Consider the following 19,099-nt stretch of genomic DNA (forward strand, 5'->3'; position numbering starts at 1 on the left):
GAGAGAGAACTATGTGTATGTGCATGGAAAGTTTGAAGATTGGCCCAATGGAGAAGCAGGTTTCTTGCGGAAAGTCTGGCATCCATGGCAGTCTGCCTTCCCTGAGATACACTGACCCCTTCTGAGATTAGCACACCCCCGTGCCTCCACTCCCGTGCCGCGGATAAGTTGACAAGCGAGGTTCTCAGGTGAAATGTTAAGAGCATTCGGGTGATTATTGGATTCAGTATCTGTTTATGCATTTATGTAAGAATACAGACACCTATAAATAGAGACAAAAGACCTCACTGTGTTTTACTATTTCAGGCCCTCTACCATATAGACAGAAAGAATCTCTTGAGATTTACTTTTGCCCATTCATAGCTAGACTAGCATAGGAGAACATCACTGAGTATCAGAATGCTTTATTTAATGTTGGTTGTGGGCTGGGGTTGGTTGGGAGGCTGCTGCCATCCTCATGGATTTGAGAAGACCCCTTAGAATCTGTTCTTATCCTTTCTAGTACACCTTCCAGCTGCCAGTCCATAATCTATATACCACAGGACATCATCAGAGCCAAGGAGATCATTGCTCAGATCAATACCCTGAAAACCCAAGTGAGTTACTATGCAGAGCGGCTCTCAAGGGCAGCTAAGGACAGGTCTGCCACTGGCCTCGAAAGAACCCTCGCCATCCTGGCAGACAAGGTAGGAGACACCACCCTGCTACATGTGAGATGGAAACTCCCATGGGTTTCTGGAAACCTTTGGACACCCCATGTGCTTAGAGCCGTCCATACAAAAGGTGACATTGGGATGACCTTGAAGATCTAGTTTCAGGTTTAGTTCTGCCAGAGGCCCAGGGTGGTTTGGTGATTGACCTGTGGTCACAGAGCCGGATGAGGGCAGGCCACGGACAGCACCCAGGGTGGGCGACTTCCAGCTGCTGCTTCATGCAGATGTGTCATCCCTCAAGTCCATCAGCTTCATTGTGGAGGCTGAGATAGTTCTGCAGCTTTCTTAGCAACTGCCTACTCAGTGCATTTTTTGCCAATTTTTATTAACTTGGAATTTGAAAAAAGAAGCTGTTATTGTACAGACATACAATAAAGGAAATACAGCTTCATTGGCTTACACGTAATCAATAAGCCATTTTTTAGTTGACTGTTACTTGATCCTTATTAAAAATAAACAGGGACACCTGGGTGACTCAGTCGGTTAAGGATCCAACTCTTGATTTTTGGCTCAGGTTACTATCTCACGGTTCTGGGATCAAGCCCCATGTCAGGCTCTGCATTCAGTGGGGGGTTCTGCTTGGGATTCTCTCTCTCCCTCTGCTCTTTGCCCTACTTCGGCATGTGTGTGCCCTCACTCTCTCCCTTTCTCTCTCTCTCAAATAAATAAATCTTAAAATATATATACAGATATAGATATGTAAATAAATATATAAATATTGGTCTATACTGGGACATTAGATGTATCAGATCATTTTGATGGATGATGCTTTTTCAGATTACTCAGTCTCTCCACACACATGCATCTGCACACACACACATGCACACACATACAGAGATTCTGATCACACTTCCCCACTCACACCCACTTTGCTGGGGTGAGGTGCTGTTCCTTATCAGAATGTGTTATATCCTTCACATGTGTTCACTCAGCCAAGAGATGGAGGGCTGGAAACTAGATCCATTTGGAAAAGAAAGATGATGTTATCAGAAGGAAAATTATGAGCCCCAGAACTCCTGCTGTATACACAGTTCCCCAGAACCACAGTGCTGTGTTGAGAGCCCCACTGCCCAGAGTCCAGGGCTTTAAGTGTTAGATGCAAAAAGTAAGACTTAAGTGATTGCCTCAAATTCCTGCCTATCCCCGGAACTGGAGAGGATGGCCCAAGAAGTCAGTGAAGGCAAGGACACTGGGCTCCCTCCAAGCCCTGCCTCAAGTCACATCTGGCTCAGAGGCGGGCAGGGATGGAAGAATGTCAGAGATTTCTCAACCTCCCTCATTCTCCCTGTGTCCTCCAGTCTTTTTGTGGGAGTCTTTGAACTCAGCCATCCCAAGGGCTCCTGCTCTGTGGAGAAGGGTGCCCATCTGGGCCTTGGGTCTGCTCCTGAGCTCTCAGAGACAGCCGGCCTTGCAACCCCTTGCCTGGAAGCTCAGCAGCTCTGGTTTGTGTGTACTGCAGACCCGGCAACTGGTTACTGTGTGCGACTGCAAGCTGCTGGCCAACTCCATCCACGGGCTGAACGCAGCACGGCCCGACTACATTGCCTCCAAGGCCTCCCCCACATCGAGTGAGGAGGAGCAGGTGATGCTTAGGAATGACCAGGACACCCTCATGGCCAGGTGGACAGGGAGGAACAGCCGGTCTTCTCTGCAGGTGGACTGGCACGAGGAGGAGTGGGTGAGTCTGCTGCCTGTGGCCCCCGTTCTGCCATTGAGCCTGGGTTGAAAAATTCAAAGCCTCCAGCCAGCCCCTCTCCCCCACCAAGGGGTACCTGACAAGTTGGCTGCTTGGTGAACAAGCTCCGAGTCTCCTTCCCAGACAGCGCTTGGGCCCCCTGATTGAGGGAGGGAGATGGCATTTTCACACCCTGTGTCCATCTGAGGGGCAGGGCTGCTACAGGCCGGGCTGGGGTCAGACTTGGTGGTGAAAGGGGTGATGTTCTCTATGGAGCCCTTGCCTTGCTGGCAGCCTGTCTCCTGTCACTGTCTACTCAAGACCAGCCAGGCCCCCTGCTTCCTCAAAGCTCTCCACACAGTTAGCCCTTCCAGGGCCATTTGTATTTGGTGGCTTGGGGAGGAGTCTGGAGATGCTACGCCTGACATGGTCCACGTTGCCTCCTGCTTCCTGACACAGTGGCCCTGAGAGCCACTTCTGTCTCTCCTGAGGGAGTGACACATCACACAACTCATTTTTGTCATTTCTTAGGACTACTGCTTGGAGGCATTTTTCTGTGAGGCACTGAGTTTTTAGTCAGCAGTGAAGGGCTCCTCCAGCCCTGCCCTGGTGTCCTGTATTCTGGGTGGGTTTCTGCAGACTGCTCACAGCCCTGCCTCCCCACCTCCCCACTGCCCCCATCTGATGTGATCAACTGCTCCCATTACCTCCCATTACCTTCCCTCAGTCCTCTCTGTGTCTCAGTCCTCTCTGTAGGAAGTCTGCAGCAGAGGGAAGAGGGACGAGCTGGCCCCCTGGGCGCTGTGGCCCGCTGCCAGCTCTGAAAGGCACCGGGAAGTCCTGTCCAGCCTCTGTGATGGTTACTAGCAAATGTGTCTCTGACTTTAAAAACAATGACCGCAGTACATTGATCTGTATTTTGAAAAACAAATACAGCAGTAATAGGGAATTTTGAATTAATCTTGATATTTCTAAATTTGTGGTATTTTAATGATCACAGTGGCCTGGAGTAGGGGAGTCAGTGTGTATGTGTATGTGTGGAGGGGGCTGGTGGGGGCAGGGAAAGGGGTTGTGTTCTGTTCTGCTTTTCCAGTCGGGAGAGCTGACCCCAATGCACCCTTTTGGTTTGGAAGGAGAAAGTGTGGCTGAATGTGGACAAGAGCCTGGAGTGCATCATTCAGCGGGTGGACAAGCTGCTGCAGAAGGAGCGCCTGCATGGCGAGGGCTGTGAGGATGTCTTCCCTTGCGCGGGCAGCTGTACCAGCAAGAAAGGTAACCGGGACAGCCACGCCTACTGGATCAAACCGGAAGACCCCTTCTGCGATGTCCCCTCCTCGCCATGCCCCTCTGCCATCTGCTCGATGCCATCCTCACCTGCATGCCATCCTCACCCGACCACACGTGCGTATGCGTCCACACCGCCCATTCATGCTGCCTCCACCTCGCACTGCGTCTGTCTGTCTCTCTGTGTCTGACTCCATGACCTCTTCCCTCCATACAGACTGCAGGGAGGGCTGTCAGGCAGAGCTGGAGGTCACAGTGCCCAGAGAAGCGGGCAGGGAGGGCAGAAGCCCCCATGGTCCATGCATGGGGACCCCATGTGCAATCTGTGTGTCCAGCAAGGGCAGATTCTTAAGGCCATCTTGGGTCTCCCTGCCCGTCAGGGTGGGGCTCTTGGGCTGTTCTGGTTCCTAAAGCAGTCTGAGAACCTGAAGGCTGCCAAAACGCAGATGCTTTTCTCCTCAGATTGCTGATTGCATTAGGAAGTGGGAGAGTCAAGGAAAAGGTGACTCATGCAGGGACACAGCTGGATGAGAGCTGTTAGCGGGCTCGGCAGACTGGTCTAGAGGCTGGTTGTCATCAGCTGGGGGTGCTGTTACCCAGCAGGGGTCGTTGCCGTGGCACTTGTGGGTCACTCAGGCAGATGGGGGAACCCACTCCTGGGGCTGAGATAGGTTCCTCCGGTGGGCACCGCCCCCAAGGCAGGGTTCTCAGTAGATGGTAGGATGTTGGCCTGCAGGAACGTGTTTCAGAAATAGTCTTTTGCCTGCGGAGACGGAGCACATCCAGACACTCTGTCCATCATGTAGTCTTAAAACTGGGCATGCATGCTTTCTCTGCCAGCCCGTCCTTGGTCCCTGCCTCTCGCGGCCTTCCACGTCTTGCTGTGAGAGCCAGAGGGGGTCAGGGGCCAGGCAGCTGAGGTGGCTGCAGACCTAGCTTTGGTGTCCACTGCTCTCTTCTGGGAGTGGGAAGCTGTAGTTAGTAAGGCCCAGATGGGTGAAGGCTAGCCTTCAGACAGCGAGGATTTTTCATTTCTGAATTGGACTGCTTTCATTCAAGGCAGACGCGTGTTCCTTTATCACAGCCTCTTGATAAATCCTTCATTTGTAAGCTGCCCTTCACCTTTTCAGTCTGCCTGCAGTCTGTTCCCAGGGCACGGTTTCACTTGAGCCTCTGATTCAGCAGTGTTCATGTCCTCTACCCTTCCATCTGTGAAGGACTGTAGTTTAAGTTCCCCAAACCTGTGATTGGTTTCATGGAACTGTTTTGTCCTGTTTGTCTTCTCATTTTTTTAATGTAAATTGTGTTTGTTTTTTTAAATCTGAAAGCTCATTGCTCATTTCTCTTCAATATTGTCTTGCTTGTAATTTTAAAATTTTTCTGCAGATATAAAAAGAGTAATTTATGGGGATTTAAAAAAATGCCAGAGAGAGATTTTTAATCAGATATTCTGTTATATTCATAAGTTAAATGTCATTTTCCTTCTAGGCAACATCCTGTATTGGTCAAATATAGACAAATTTAAATGCAGCCTTCAAGTTATTTAAATGAGCATTTATTTATGGTATTTAGGGTATGGCTTATGTTTGCCATGCAAATCAGTTCTGTTGTGGTCATGGGAATATGAAGCATACATTTGAGAGAGTCTAACTTGGCTGATCAGTATTCAAAGAAATGTATGAAACCGTATGCCACTAAATTAACTGTGGATGATCCTTAATTTAAAAATTGTGAGCATAGCTAGGAAGCCGTTCAGAGCTGGATGTGATCAGGAGGATCAGAAAGAACGAGACTGGAGACTGCAAGCTCTTTACCCAATCTCTTACCGTCAAGGGCCAGAGCTCAGCTCTGGCATGACTTTCCATACCATTCTAGCTTCCTGGGCCAGTTGTTTTAGCCTTATGAGCAGGTTGTGTTCACACCAGCTTACCATACACAAAGAACTCTGTGCCTCTTCGAGAGGCATCATGACTTTTCATTCTAGCTCTATACACTGTCCTAGGTCTTTGGTGTCCATCTTCTGCTCAGGAGCTGCCCTGCCTTCTGGCTTGCTCTCCCACAGAGCTCAGAGTCTTGCCTGGCAGACACGCACCACTGCGGGACCCATTGACAAGTCCCCGCCAGCTGGAACCACAGAGGCTCTGGGAGCCTTTCCTTCCTTCTCCTGCTTACCGCACAAGTCACAAGTGCCCCACACCCCTCTGCATCCCCACCCGCAGCCACCCTGTCTGGTGGCGTTCATGGCCTGGCTATGCACACACTCATCCTCTCCTCATCTCTGAAGAGCCATTCAGACAAACCTCAGACCAAGTTGTTTTAACCTGAGACCTGGGGGTTCACCCCAGGTTCATATGCCCCCTGAGATTATGTGCTAAGATGAGAGGAGGTATACAGAGGTCATCAAATCTCAGGGGACTCCATGGCCTCAGACAAGGTGCAAGCCACTGGTCCAAGTGTACCAAAGGAGACCCTCACCCACCCCACACACATATTCCCTGCTTTGATTGAGAGATTGAATTTACCCAGCTGAGTGTAACCGTCAGTGCCTTTTCAGGGATGCTCACAACTATTTGGGGTTATCACAGATGATCATGAAAACAGGCCCCTTGGCCTTCCTCCTCCCTCAGACTCAGAATTTCAGAGGAAAGGTTATGGAGAGGCAGAAATCTGGGGTTGTTTGTTTGTTTGTTTGTTTCTCAAGACCTGGGGTCATTCTGATTAGTTGGACAGAAGTCTAAGAATCACTGCCCTGTATCACTGCAGACCACCGTAGATTTTTCTCTTTGTTAGGGAACTGATCTCAGGATATTTAGGGCCTAATGAAGAGGCTGAAGTTTTAAGCTCACAGGGCCTTTTTCATTTGCTCTGTTCTGTCCCCTTTGCCAGTGGGAGAAGTCACTGCCAAAGATAACTAGAGAGGAAGGATCCCTTGCTCCCTCCACCTCTGGGCAATCCAGTTTGTAAACATCTCTATTCAGCCGGTTCCACCTATTTTGGGGGGTTCTGAAACCACCCGTTTCAGTATCCTGCAGACATAAAATGACCCCTTTTCAGACTTGTTTTCCTCCAGGTGGCACACCCAGTTAACCAAGGAATTTTAGAGTTGTTAAGGGAAATATAAATAGAAATGAGTACTTCACTTGCTGAAATGGGAGTTAGCATAGTGCAATTGAATTAAAATTGGCATTCTTCGAGTGACCTGGAGGGACATTGTAATTCTAGACTTCCCTCAGATCATAAAAGTTTTCAATTTGATTGAAATTTCTAAGATTGGCATAGATGTAGGGTGGTATATTGGTTTCATCACTGGATCCTCACCTTTGGGTCTCAGCGTGTGAGTCTGCAGCCCGGGTTCCGCTTGCAAGGCAGGGCCGCGGGCTCTGATCAGTTTGCTGGTCAGTCTCTCTCATTTCAAGTGTGCTTCCAGATGCTGGGAGTCGACTTGTGCTCCGCCACATGCAATGTGATCGATGAGGGCACCGAATCACATTGTAGTATGTGAGTTTGCTTACCTCAAGAGTCTTAGCAACATGAGTGAACGAGTCAGTGAGTCAGTCAGTGTGTACCACCAAGAGGGCCCGGCTGCCTGAGAGCAGCCGGGTGCCTGTGTGGGACTTCTCAGGGAAGAGGCGGGCAGGCCTGCCTCTGACCTCTTCTCTGCTCCTTTGAGCCACCTTACGGCCAACTGCCAACGCAGTCGCTGTAAGTGCTGAGTTGTTCATGTTTGAACTTTGTGCTGCTCCTTAATCATCCATGTCGCCCTCCATTTCTGTGCAGATTGCAGCCCCCCTCCTGACGAGTCCAGCCCAGGTACGTGGTTTCCATTCAAGGCTTCTGCAGATGGCTTTTTTAATCTTCAGGGAGTGTTTGTAGCGGAATTATCCAAGATTGCCTGTGCTTCCAGAGTTAGGAAAATATTTCAGGAGTTTCTTCCTTTGAGGCAGTTAGCAACATCTCTTAGATCTGGTGAGGAACCAGTTGGGTTGGGGGCGGTGGCCTGAAGTAGGCTACCACAGGTACTTTCCTTGCTTGCCCATCCTAAAACCTTTTCAGATGATTCATGTCCATGGTTGCGTTGGACTTCCTGATACGGAACAGTGCGTGTTTGTAAACAACACTTCCTGTGATTGCACCTGAACATGTGAGCCTTACATGGAGGGGGTGTAGCCATGCAAATGCAGCATTCACAATCACACAACATCCTCTCTTCTGAGTCTGGGTGCAGCTTAGAGTTCTTGGGCATTGCTAACAGGCTCAGTTGGAGATAGTGCTAAAAACGGAATTTCCCTGCTGCCCGTGCATGTAGGAGTCAGTGGCTATGGTTCTAGTTCAAGGGTCGGCCACCTACAGCTCTGAGCCAAGTCCTGTCCACCGCCTCCTCTTGTAAATTACGTCTTATTGGCGATGACATCCACTCATCCACGTGCTGTCTCTGGCTGCTTTTGTGGGGCAACACCAGAGTCAAGCAGTTGTGACAAGGATTCCATCATCCTCAAAGCCTAAAATATTTACTATCTAGCCTTTTTACAAAGAAAGGGTGCCGACCCCTGCTCTAGTTCATGTTGAGTTTCCTAGTCGTGGCTTGTGGGTTCCCCACAGTGAGCATGAGACCCCCAAATATATGCTTTTGCTTACGCACCCCCCCAATTCAACTACCCAATCAGTCTGATGATTGGATGATTGCATATTTGTGAATGAATATAAATGTGAGGTAACCAGACACCTATTTTATATCTAGAGTGCAGTAAACCAGTGCTGTGGGGATTTCCCAAATTCTCCCTGTCTGTGTTAGCAAACCCTCTCAGCTCATGTAACACCCATGAATTTTAGACCAGCCACGTCATTTCTAGCAGCACCAGTGGGTTGTCCTCAGTTAATATCAGTGGACTAAAATGGCCCCCTGCCAAGAGTTCCTTTGGCTTTTCCTGGAGAGCTATATTTTATCTCAGTCAAAACATACACACACACACACACACACACACACACACACATTTTTTTTCTCTCAGTCTTTCTCAGTCTTCCTCCCTCCCTCCCCTGTTAATGAGGGGGGAGGAGCAGAGTATGGATTTGAAAAAGTCCTTCAGAGTTACCCAAAGTAGCATGTGTGGTCCATGGATTGGCCACCAGTCATCAAGCATTGACAGATTAGCAACTAGACAAGGAACTTGCCCCCAAAAGTGAATCAGCCACATCACTAAGGATGCTGTTTAGTTGAGCTGGGTTTTATTTTGTTTTTTCATGTAAGACTTTCTTGACAAAGGGAGCAGAATATGACCCTTTTATCAAATCTAGCTTCCCAATATCTTTACTCAGCTAGGTCCTGGAAATCTCATTTCTGTCTCTGAAATTCATTTTGCCTGGAAACTTCTAAATGTAGTTTTTCTTCATATTTCCCCCCAAATATATTTCTACCCCCCAGTCCTACTGTCTATTTGGCAGAAATAGTCTGACACAATAGAAATAACATAGAGTTTAAAGTTAGACACATACAAATGCTCATTCTTTTTGTGTGTCTGGGAAGACACTTAACCTCTCGGAGCCTATTTTCTTACCCATATTAATAATTCTCTCTGTGTGGATTAAATGAGAAAATAGTTGCAAATAGTTGCACGTGCATGGAGGTTGGTTCTTTTCTTGAACTCAGGAGTCATTCAGACATGTCTAAGCCCTTCTCTGGGCACATGGCAGATGGGTCTCCCACCCGGACCCACATCTTTTCTCCAGGACAAGCTCTTAGCGGTTTTTAGCCATCCTTCCTTTACTCCCAATTTTTTTCAGGGTTTTTTCTTTTTTTCCCCTAATGGGAAAAAAAAAAAAAAAACAAGTCATATTTAAATGGATTTTTTTTTTTTTTTTGGACGAGAAGTAGGTAAAGTCAAAAAGTATTGCATGGAGAAGATTTGCTTAGTCAGCAAAGACCACTTGTACTTTTTGATCATTTTCAGATTAAAATGAATATTAACTACATATGTACTGATATACATGCATGTTAAGTGGAAAAGCAAAGCAAAATTGCCAACACTTGCTTTATGAGCATTTACTTCTTAATGACTAACTTAGTTAATGAAATGCCAGTTATTTGGCTATTAAAACTAAGGTACCATTGTTCTTTTTTAATACTTGCTGCTGAATAAAACTTACACGTGTGAACAGAGTTCTTCGAGGAAGAAAGAGATTGGTTGTCACCTAGCAGAGCTCTTCCATTTTCCCAGAAAAGGACCTATGTGGCCAAGGAGTCAAGAGACCTGTCCGTGGCCACCACTGTTTAGCAGCAACTGGGGCCCGAGACTCATGTCCCCTCCTCAGTCTGGTGTCCTGTGTCACCATGACTTCTTTGCTAAGACCTTCCTGCTGCAGACTTTCTAAATTTAAGCCTGCCTTTTTTTTTTTTCATCACAGACACAAATCGTTGTCCACACACTGTGAGAGCAGTTCCAAATTTTGAGTGGCAGCATATATTTGAAAATCTGCATTAACCAAACACCGAGTATTAAGTCCTTTTGCAACTTTCAGGCCTTTCTCTAAATCTGTTTCTCAATGAAGTGCTACTTACACAGTTTGAGAGGAGTGGAGCCCATCTCCCTTCTCTGTGGCTCTTCAATTCTGTTTATCTAAGACTGAGCTTACCCTCTGGTGGCCATACCACCCACCTGGCCTGTGACCTCTCCCTCGTGCAGTGATGTCTGTGGGCGTTCTGTGACGTGCACCCCTTCCTAAGGGCCGTGTGCTGTCAAGGCTCCACTCCCTGCCCATGGCACATTTGCTGCACCTGGGGGGGCTCAGCTGGTTGTGGTGGCTAAATGCCTATTTCTGGGCTTGGTGAGCCATTATAAATAGAACTGATGAGGGCATGTCTTCTCTCTTTTAAATACCTTCTTAAATAGGAAGGCAAAAAAGAGCCAAAGCCCAAAATACCTTTAACTCTGTTTTTCCACCCCGGGGGTTCTATTTTTAAAAATTGTTTTGGTATAGGATCATAATTTCCTAGTATCCCTCAAAGAAAACTAAACCAGAAATAGAGGGTACCAGGCAGGAAGGTCAGGGGTGGGGAAGAATGTGAGGGCAGAAACGGGATATTCTGGGAGCTGAAAACCTGGGACACCCGGTGGAACAGTCTTTCCTCCAGATGTGGGAAGTGAGCCAAACACGGCCGCACAAGGATGGAGGTGTCCTTTGCTCGAAAAGGATGGGGGCCATTGTCTTCCTGGGTGATGGAACAGTGGTGACTTGCAGTTGACTCACAGAAGCTTTTTTGTCATTTTCCTCAAAAGGAATAACCTTAAACATTTATGAGTACTGTCCCCAGTAGGTGGGGGAGACCAGGTCTACCTCAGAGGTCCCTAGGAGGTCTGCTGCTTATTTACTGGAAAAGCTTCAAGCCAGAATGTTGGAGACCAGGGTGGTTCCAGGCAGAACTCAGTGCCAGTCCTGGGCCAGAGCTTGAGCCAAGCAGAGTTAGGAGATGCAGAGGGGGTGGGTAGGGGGAAGGCGGGGGGCATGGGGCATTCGGGGCACATAACTTGCTACACTTCTAGAACCTGACTCTTAACGGTCTTCCTCCTCAAACGACTCCTTCTGGTGTCCAGGAGAATGGAGCGAGGCCCTTTACCCCCTGCTGACCACCCTCACAGACTGCGTGGCCATGATGAGCGACAAGGCCAAGAAGGCGATGGTGTTCCTGCTTATGCAGGATAGCGCCCCCACCATAGCCACGTACCTGAGTCTGCAGTACCGCCGCGATGTGGTCTTCTGCCAGACGGTAAGCCCTGGGAGTGGCGCGCAGGAGCCCGTGGGCTCCTCGGCCCCCAGAAAATAGTCCTGGGAGATCCTTCTCACTTCACGTTGAAAAAAACCAAGGATGGCCAACACTTTCTCCTGCCTGTGGTTCTTAAGTTTCTTTAATAGGTCTAGATTTCAATCTGGAGGGAGTAATCCTACTTGAGAAGTATATGGTTTTTTTTGTTTTGTTTTGTTTTTTAAAGATTTTATGTATTTATTTGACAGAGAGAGATCACAAGTAGATGGAGAGGCAGGCAGAGAGAGAGAGAGGGAAGCAGGCTCCCTGCTGAGCAGAGAGCCCGATGCGGGACTCGATCCCAGGACCCCGAGACCATGACCTGAGCCGAAGGCAGTGGCCTAACCCACTGAGCCACCCAGGCGCCCCGAGAAGTATATGTTTAAGAGAAGATCTGAGTCCACACTTCTCCCTGAGGAGGCAGCGGGCACTGGTGGCTTGTGCGCATGCTCTGCTCCTGCCCGAGGTGTGTGGGGTTCTGGCCGGCCCAGGCCTCATGGCCACCTTTCTTCCCAGTTCAGTGAGGGAGAGAGGAATGTTGCTGTCAGTGCGGTCTGTGCCTTAGTTCTGCTGCTCGTGCGCAGCTGTTGCAGTGATTTGGGAGAATGGAAGAACTTAGGTGAATGTCACAAGTTTAGCAAATGCCAGTTATCCCATTAGTGACGTGAACAGTGACAGAGGGTCAGGCTTGCTCTCTGAGGTTCTGGCGGCCCATCCCCTCAGAAAATCTCCCCCTGAGGTAACTTGCAGGGTGACCACGTTCTCTCGCACTTCTGTTCTTTGTTGTGGTCTCTTCAGTTTCCAGCCGTAGCTGGTCTGGATCTGTGAGTATATAGGCCCTATTCACTGTGAGGAATGAATTCTGGGCTTCTGGAAGGTTCTAGCCCAGGAGTAAGCCCAAGCAAGTTGGCTTGGAAGCTGAGCCAAAACCAAACTGGCCTTTGGGAGCAACAGGAGCAGCAAGTGTAGAGTGCTGCGCAGCTTCCCATGGCTGTGCCCTGCATGGCCTCAGAGCCGAGCACCCCCCACACCCCAGACGGAGGAGTGGGAAAGGATGCTGCTGCAGCCCAGCCAGAGCAGCAGAAGCAGAGAAGCTCAGGGCCAAGGGCATGGCACAGGCTGGGGACCACTTCTTGAGGCGTTATCTGCCCCCTGACAACAGCCCCGCCTCGTGTCTCCCCCATAGCTGACTGCTCTCATCTGCGGCTTCATCATCAAGCTGAGGAACTGCCTGCATGACGACGGCTTCCTGCGGCAGCTCTACACCATTGGGCTGCTGGCCCAGTTCGAGAGCCTGCTTAGCACCTATGGTGAGCCCCCAGGGGCGCCCCCGGGATCCCGGCGTCCGGGAGCAATGCAGACGTGCGTGAGGCCCGCTCTTCCTTCCTGAATGTTTTTCTGATGACGCACGCAGCTCATGCTGATTAAAATAAAGCCAGACATCATCACAGTATGTCAGGACCAAGCAAAAGTCGTGCATAGTTACACACACATACCGCTTCGTTTGTTTTCTTGGTGGTGGTTGTTAAAATCAAAGATCTTTCTAGTTGAGGAGGGATGATAATTATTTAAGCAGTAATTTCCGGTGATGCATGTGGGCTGTTTCTGAATTAATCCTAAGAAAACACTGCTGCCATAAGTCTCAGTACATGAGTATTGGTGGGCTTGTGAGCCCTTTTCTGCAGCCACTACCCTGTTAGAAGGGATGGTTCTGGGTGAAAGGGTAGGAATATTTTAAAATTCAAAAATAGATATTTTCAAATTGACCTTGAAAAAAGACTCTCTTCTTTCTACTTTCATTTTCTGTTTATTTCTTCTGAGAGGGTAAAAATAGGTAATTTTTTTAAGAAGTATTTGTCCATCTTTGGAGTTACAAGACATCAGATAAGTGCCAGGCCCCACAGAATAGAAGGATCCGGCTACATAGTGCTCTGTGACTGTCTGTCCACTTCCAAAGTGCCAGCTCTGCCTCCTGAGCTTCTGTGCATGCGGTTTGCCTCCCCACACTGTCCGGCCCCAGGAGAGGGCCAGGAACGTGGCATTGATGAGCGTGGCCAGGGGGTTTCAGTAGCAGCACTTCCCATGGAGAAGTGAGTCTGCTGGTGGAGAGGCCCCCTCTGGTCACAGCCACACCTGATCCTGTCACCTGCCATCTGTAACCAGCTCTGTGGCCATGCTGAGCCCATGGGAAGAGTGACAGGTCCCCTCTCCCTGACAGCCTTGTGTCCCTCTCTTGCATCCAGGTGAGGAGCTGGCCATGCTGGAGGACATGAGCCTTGGAATCATGGACCTGAGGAACGTGACCTTCAAAGTCACTCAGGCCACTTCTAATGCATCAACTGACATGCTGCCTGTCATCACGGGAAATCGGTAGAAAGATTTTTTCTAATCCTCAGAACTAGCACTGTGTTTTAATTTATGTTCTTTCCCTGGGACGTGCTTTTCGTTTTTGTTTTGTTGTGTCTCAGTCAGTTAAAGACATGGATCATAGTCTTCTACATTGATTTTGCAGACCTTTAAAGGCTCACGAGCAGCTCTTGGGAAACAACTGAGCCAGAGAGCCCAACAGCACTCATGTCGAGGCCAGCTCAGTTTTCCTCTTCTCCCTCACCTCTGCTCCTGCCTCTCCCCCGTCACAGCCCTCACCCGCCCTCTGCCTGTCTTCCTGTTTTGCAGGGATGGCTTTAACGTGCGGATCCCTCTGCCGGGCCCGCTGTTCGACGCCCTGCCTCGGGAGATCCAGAGCGGCATGCTGCTGCGGGTGCAACCCGTCCTCTTCAATGTGGGGATCAACGAGCAGCAGACGCTGGCCGAGAGGTGCGGGCCCGGCTCTCACAGGGCCTGGGGTGGGTGGAGTGGTCACTGAAGTGAGGTAGAAAATGGCCTCTTCAGAGACTCTGCTGGCCCCCCTTCCTTCAGCTGGCATTCTTGAAAGGCCGCCATACACCCAGTGTGTGTATGGTGCTGGGGGCACAAAGATGGGTCAAATGTGGTCTGCAAAGGAGAGGTCTGTATAGGGCAGGTAGGAGAGAGATGGGGGCGCAAGGACGAAGATGAATGCAGGGAGTGGGGGTCCTGATGGGAGACCCAGGAAGAGGTCTGGGAGGGCTTCCTGGAAGAGATGATGGCTAAATTGAGTTTTGAAGAGTAAGTAGGAGTTAGATGAGGAGGTGGAGGAAAGACTTAGCATCTCAGGCCAAAAAGCCTGAGCAAAGGCAGGTGCGGAGATACCGTGTGGGACTGGGGGCCAAGGCCCCAGGCTGGGATGGGCAGTGGTGAGATTAGAGGGGCCTATATGCCAGGTGAGAGGCTTGCCTTGATTTTCCAAAGGCCTGTGTCTTATAAACTCCCTCCAGGTTCCCCTGCCGGACAGTAGAGAGGAGTCACATGTGCCCATGTTCACAAGCGTGTGTGTGCATATGTGTGTGTTGGAGAGGAGGAAGGTTTGGGCATGTGTAATGACCTTCCACTAGTATGTGAAAACCTTTCCTGTCATCATTATATTCATGCGGCATATGCGTTTTAGCATAAAAAGGTATTTAACAGTACTTGCTGTGAAGGGAATTTGGTCTCTAGGGTGATGTGTTCTCTTCCTTTTGGACCTCTGGAACCCAGCGGTCAATACCTATACTCTGGAGTCAACTGTTATTGACCGCTGGGTTCCAGAGGTCCAAAAGGAAGAGAGCACATCACCCTAGAGACCAAATTCCCTTCACAGCAAGTACCGTTAAATACGTCAGTTGATTGCGGAGTATAGGGTCACCTCCACTTAGCGATGTGGTAGGGCTGGTGGGAGACATCGAAGAGGCTTGAGTAGGGCAGGATACAGTCACATCTACAGTTTAAGTGGATCACTTGCTGGTCACATACCAAAAAACTTTGAGGGGGACAAGTATGGTGAGGTTGTTGGAAAGGGTCCAGACCAGAGGCGGTGAGCTGGATCAGGCAGGGGTAGTACAGATGGAGAAGGGACAGACTGAAGGGCTGTTTCAGTGGTGAAATGGAAGGTTTGGTCTTCTGCTGGGCAGGGTGGGATAGAGATGGTGAAGAGGATAACAGACATAGGCCTACAGGGCGGTAGTGAGTGTGTGTTGGCACCCACTGAGCCCAAGAACCAGGAGAAGGGTCATGCTCAGGGACAGATGGAGGCTGGCTTAGGCTGGTGCCTCCAGCCCAGGAAGCAGAGACCACTAAGGCATGAGCAGAGCTGGAGCAGCCCACATCATGGAGAGTGGACAGCATCAGGATGCTGGCAGGGGTTGTCCCAGTGAGGGCATTAATGCTCCCTGCATCTGGCAGCTGCTGTTCCTGGTGACTGCAGGAGCAGTTTCTGGAAAGGGTGGAGGCAAGATCACGTTGCAGTAAGCAGAGGGGCAGGTGGAGGAGAGTAAGACAGACAGTAGGCTATGGGGAGGACTTGGTGAGTGCCGAGTTTTTGCTCATTCATCTGCTTTTGGGACATTGGCCCTTCAGCTCATAAATAAACCAGCTCACTGTGTCCCAGGACAGGCCCCGAGGGAGCAGGTGCCTAGGGGAAAAGCCATTGCAGGCATCGGGGTGGATGGGGCTGTAATCGACCTGCAGGAGGGAGTCTTGCATGCTGAAGGATGATGTGGAACCACAAAGAGGCTAATGTGCTTGGAGGTTGCTCAGTGGGGCAGTAGTAGAGCTGGACTGGGCATCGAGGCCTAATGACCACCTTGCATGCCCACCTCCAACCTATCCTGGCTACCGGGGAGGTGCACACAGGGTGCGCCTGCGTGGCGAGAAGCATGCTAGGGCCTTCCACGTGGCCCGGGAGGATCAGCTAGTCACATGTGGTTGTTCAGCTGACACAGTGACTTCCGCTTCGAGTACAGGACTGGGTCCTCACCCCCAGCCAAAGTCCCATTGCTGTACCCTCTCGTAAGCAGCTCCAGAATGGGAGGACACACGGCCTCTCTGTGAGCAGCCATGAGAGGGCTTTCTACACATGCCGCATGTGTAGAAAGGGTCTGGGACGGTGGAGCTTCAGTCAGCTTTGAGGCATCCCTAACAAGTATGCGTGGTTCCCACTAATGAAATGGATTTGAACAAGTCACCTACTGGGTAGCAATGGCCTGATGCTTGGGAGGAGGGACGTGACTTCGAGTTTAGCTGGGTGCCGACCCTCGAGAGACTCAACACTGTTAGCTTCAGTGCAGTTAAGCACATGCGGGAAGGAAGACCATTAACTCATTGTGTCCCCATCTGACCTCCAAAGGTTTGGAGATACGTCTTTACAAGAAGTTATCAATGTGGAAAGTTTGGTGCGGTTAAACTCCTACTTTGAGCAGTTTAAGGAAGTTTTGCCTGAGGATTGTAAGTATTTTTCCACCCTCGGTAGGTTTCTTTTTCACCTGTCATCTGTCTTTTGTCACTTTGCGTGTCAGAACCTTTCCTGCCACTCAGGCTATCTGCTCACCCATCCGGATGCTCCCCCAACATGCATGATTACCCTTTTGCTTCCCTGCCCCCCCCCCACCCCGCCAGCAGCCTGTTCACCTGCTCGGACTCTGCCTGGTTTGAGGCCCCAACCAGAGACGGCTCCCTCAGGCTGTGGCCCTTGCTGATTCTTCTCTGGCTGGTTGTCTTGCCACCTGGATATGGCGGGGCTTTCCCACAAGCCGTCCCAGACACTGGTGTTCACTAATGGCAGTGGCCTATGTTGTGCTCCTCTTGTAGGACAGGTGGGATCAGAGGCAAGGCCCCACTTGGCTGCATGCTGGGGTGAGCTCCCCGTGCACCTCCTCCTGTGGCATGTCAAGTGAGATGCTAGGCAGACATTTAGTGCTGTGTGGGTGTCCCCAGAGGCAGGAGAGAGTGACAGTAGCCATCACTCTGCTAACAGCCTTCTCTGTGCCCCGGGACTCAGGCAGAGATAGGCTTATCATACTATCTGTACATGGGGAAGTCTCTCCTGATTTCTTACTTACTGAGCACCTGCCCCAGGTAAAGCACCAGGGGACCCAGTGAAGAGTGGGACTAGACCCTGCCTGGTTAGGAATGGGCTCCACCTCTCTGTGCTGGCACTGCCCTAGCCATGAGCAAAGGAAGCCGACTTGGTCCCTGGGTAACACCAGTGCCTTCAAGGGGATTCCTGAGGGGGAAGATGGGAAAAGGCTACATTCACATTCCCTGGTCACTGATATGCCTAGTGCCCTGCCATGTTCCGTGCACATTTCTGCCCTCACTCACCGTGACAATGCCATGACACAGGCGTCAGTATTTGTTGCATGGAAGGATTGGCCTGGCTCTGAGGCTCGGGACTTAGACAGTTGACAGAGGTGTCCTTATTAGGAGATGCTGTGTTGCAGGGCACCTTGGGCCAGGCTGGGGAGTTGATGTTAGTTTAGTTCTAACAGGGAAGCAGTGTGGGGAAAGCCTTCAGGGATTCATCTGGAATCAGCAAGAGTATGCTGTTTTGCTTGGAGGAGGGGTGCAGGCTGCTGTGCACAGCACCTTCTTCTCCCTTCGATTTTGACCAGGAGTGTGGGTAGACAGGATAGGCATGAGGGGGAGTCACTCTGGGAGCGTGCGGCCTCGCAGTTGCACGAGACAGTGCTGGGGACGAGAGAGCTGTAGGCAGATGGTGGAGGGACACAGGGCCTGCGCTGGTCACGGCCACATGAGCTGGCCGCCTGCTGATGGGCAGGGGGACAGGGCTGGAGGGTGAGGAGAGCAGTCCAGGCACCAATGGCCTTGTGATATGGGCCATAGGCGAGGCTGGGTAGGGCACATGTGTCACCACTGTGGTCAGCGGCGCAGGTGACTTGGGGCTGTCTTATGGCTGAGATCGCTGTGTGTAAGGGGAAGGGGCTAAGGACAGGGTCTCTGGGGAAGAGCCCTGTGTGGAGGTGGCTTGAGAAGAAAGGGCTCAGCGGACATGTGGGAGAGAGTCCTTGCAGGCAGGAGAGCAGTCGTGTTATCTGGGTGCCTAGCGGGAGTGAGGGAAGGAGTCCTTGGTGGCTTCTGAGGCATAGTCAGTGTGGCGAAGGCTGCAGCCAGCGCAAGTAAGTGACAAAATGACACTGCCTTGATGGGCCAGTCTGTCCCAGAAATCAGCAGAGATGTGAGATCGGCAGAGACATGAGATGGGCAGTGGGGGGAAGGAGCTAGAGCAACCCTGACTGTGAGATGCAGGAGCAACTGAGGACTACAGACCAGGGGCGCTGTGGAGAGGGGGACACAGAGGAGGCTCACGGCAGGTGGCCTCAGTCTGCCCGGGGAACCACAGAGGTGCTGGTGCTGACCACACACTGGAACTCGCTGGGGAGCCTGGGCCGTTGTGCCTGGGCCCCACCCCAGAGTGGTGGGCATCAGGAATTCCAGAAACTCTCCAGGTGGCGAGGGTTGAAAGCTGTAAGTGAAAGGGTCCCCTGACACTTCAGCTGGAGGTCACCAATACCCAAGCTCTTGGGAACTCCCAGGTATTGAGGTGTCCTTACATGCTTTAGCAGTGAGCATAGTTGAAAGTGACAGATTTGTCAAATCCTTGCATGTGCTAAGCTGTCTACATACTTGACCTGGATTATCTAATGTGATCCTCACAGCAGCCTTGGGGGGCGGGGGCTGGTTTCACCCCATTTGACATTTGAGGACACAGAGGCAGGA

The 19,099-nt window shown here is 50.5% G+C and overlaps 1 protein-coding gene across 14 annotated transcripts in view; it reads left to right on the forward strand.

Annotated features, from left to right (window-relative positions):
* Positions 1–19,099, forward strand: part of INPP4A (inositol polyphosphate-4-phosphatase type I A) — a 131,381-nt gene that overhangs the window by 95,800 nt on the left and 16,482 nt on the right. For 9 of the 14 annotated variants that reach the window (XM_044263856.1, XM_044263858.1, XM_044263860.1 and 6 more), the window contains 9 exons: positions 503–686; positions 2,173–2,391; positions 3,522–3,789; positions 7,450–7,482; positions 11,259–11,431; positions 12,654–12,777; positions 13,711–13,837; positions 14,144–14,284; positions 16,710–16,807. In XM_044263856.1, coding sequence (XP_044119791.1) covers positions 503–686; positions 2,173–2,391; positions 3,522–3,789; positions 7,450–7,482; positions 11,259–11,431; positions 12,654–12,777; positions 13,711–13,837; positions 14,144–14,284; positions 16,710–16,807 — 1,367 coding nt within the window. The remainder of the gene's footprint in view (positions 1–502; positions 687–2,172; positions 2,392–3,521; positions 3,790–7,449; positions 7,483–11,258; positions 11,432–12,653; positions 12,778–13,710; positions 13,838–14,143; positions 14,285–16,709; positions 16,808–19,099) is intronic. The other 5 variants (XM_044263866.1, XM_044263865.1, XM_044263868.1 and 2 more) reach the window with 1 other exon arrangement.

Source organism: Neovison vison, chromosome 8 (genome assembly GCF_020171115.1).
Source record: "Neovison vison isolate M4711 chromosome 8, ASM_NN_V1, whole genome shotgun sequence".
Taxonomy (NCBI): Eukaryota; Metazoa; Chordata; class Mammalia; order Carnivora; family Mustelidae; genus Neogale; species Neogale vison.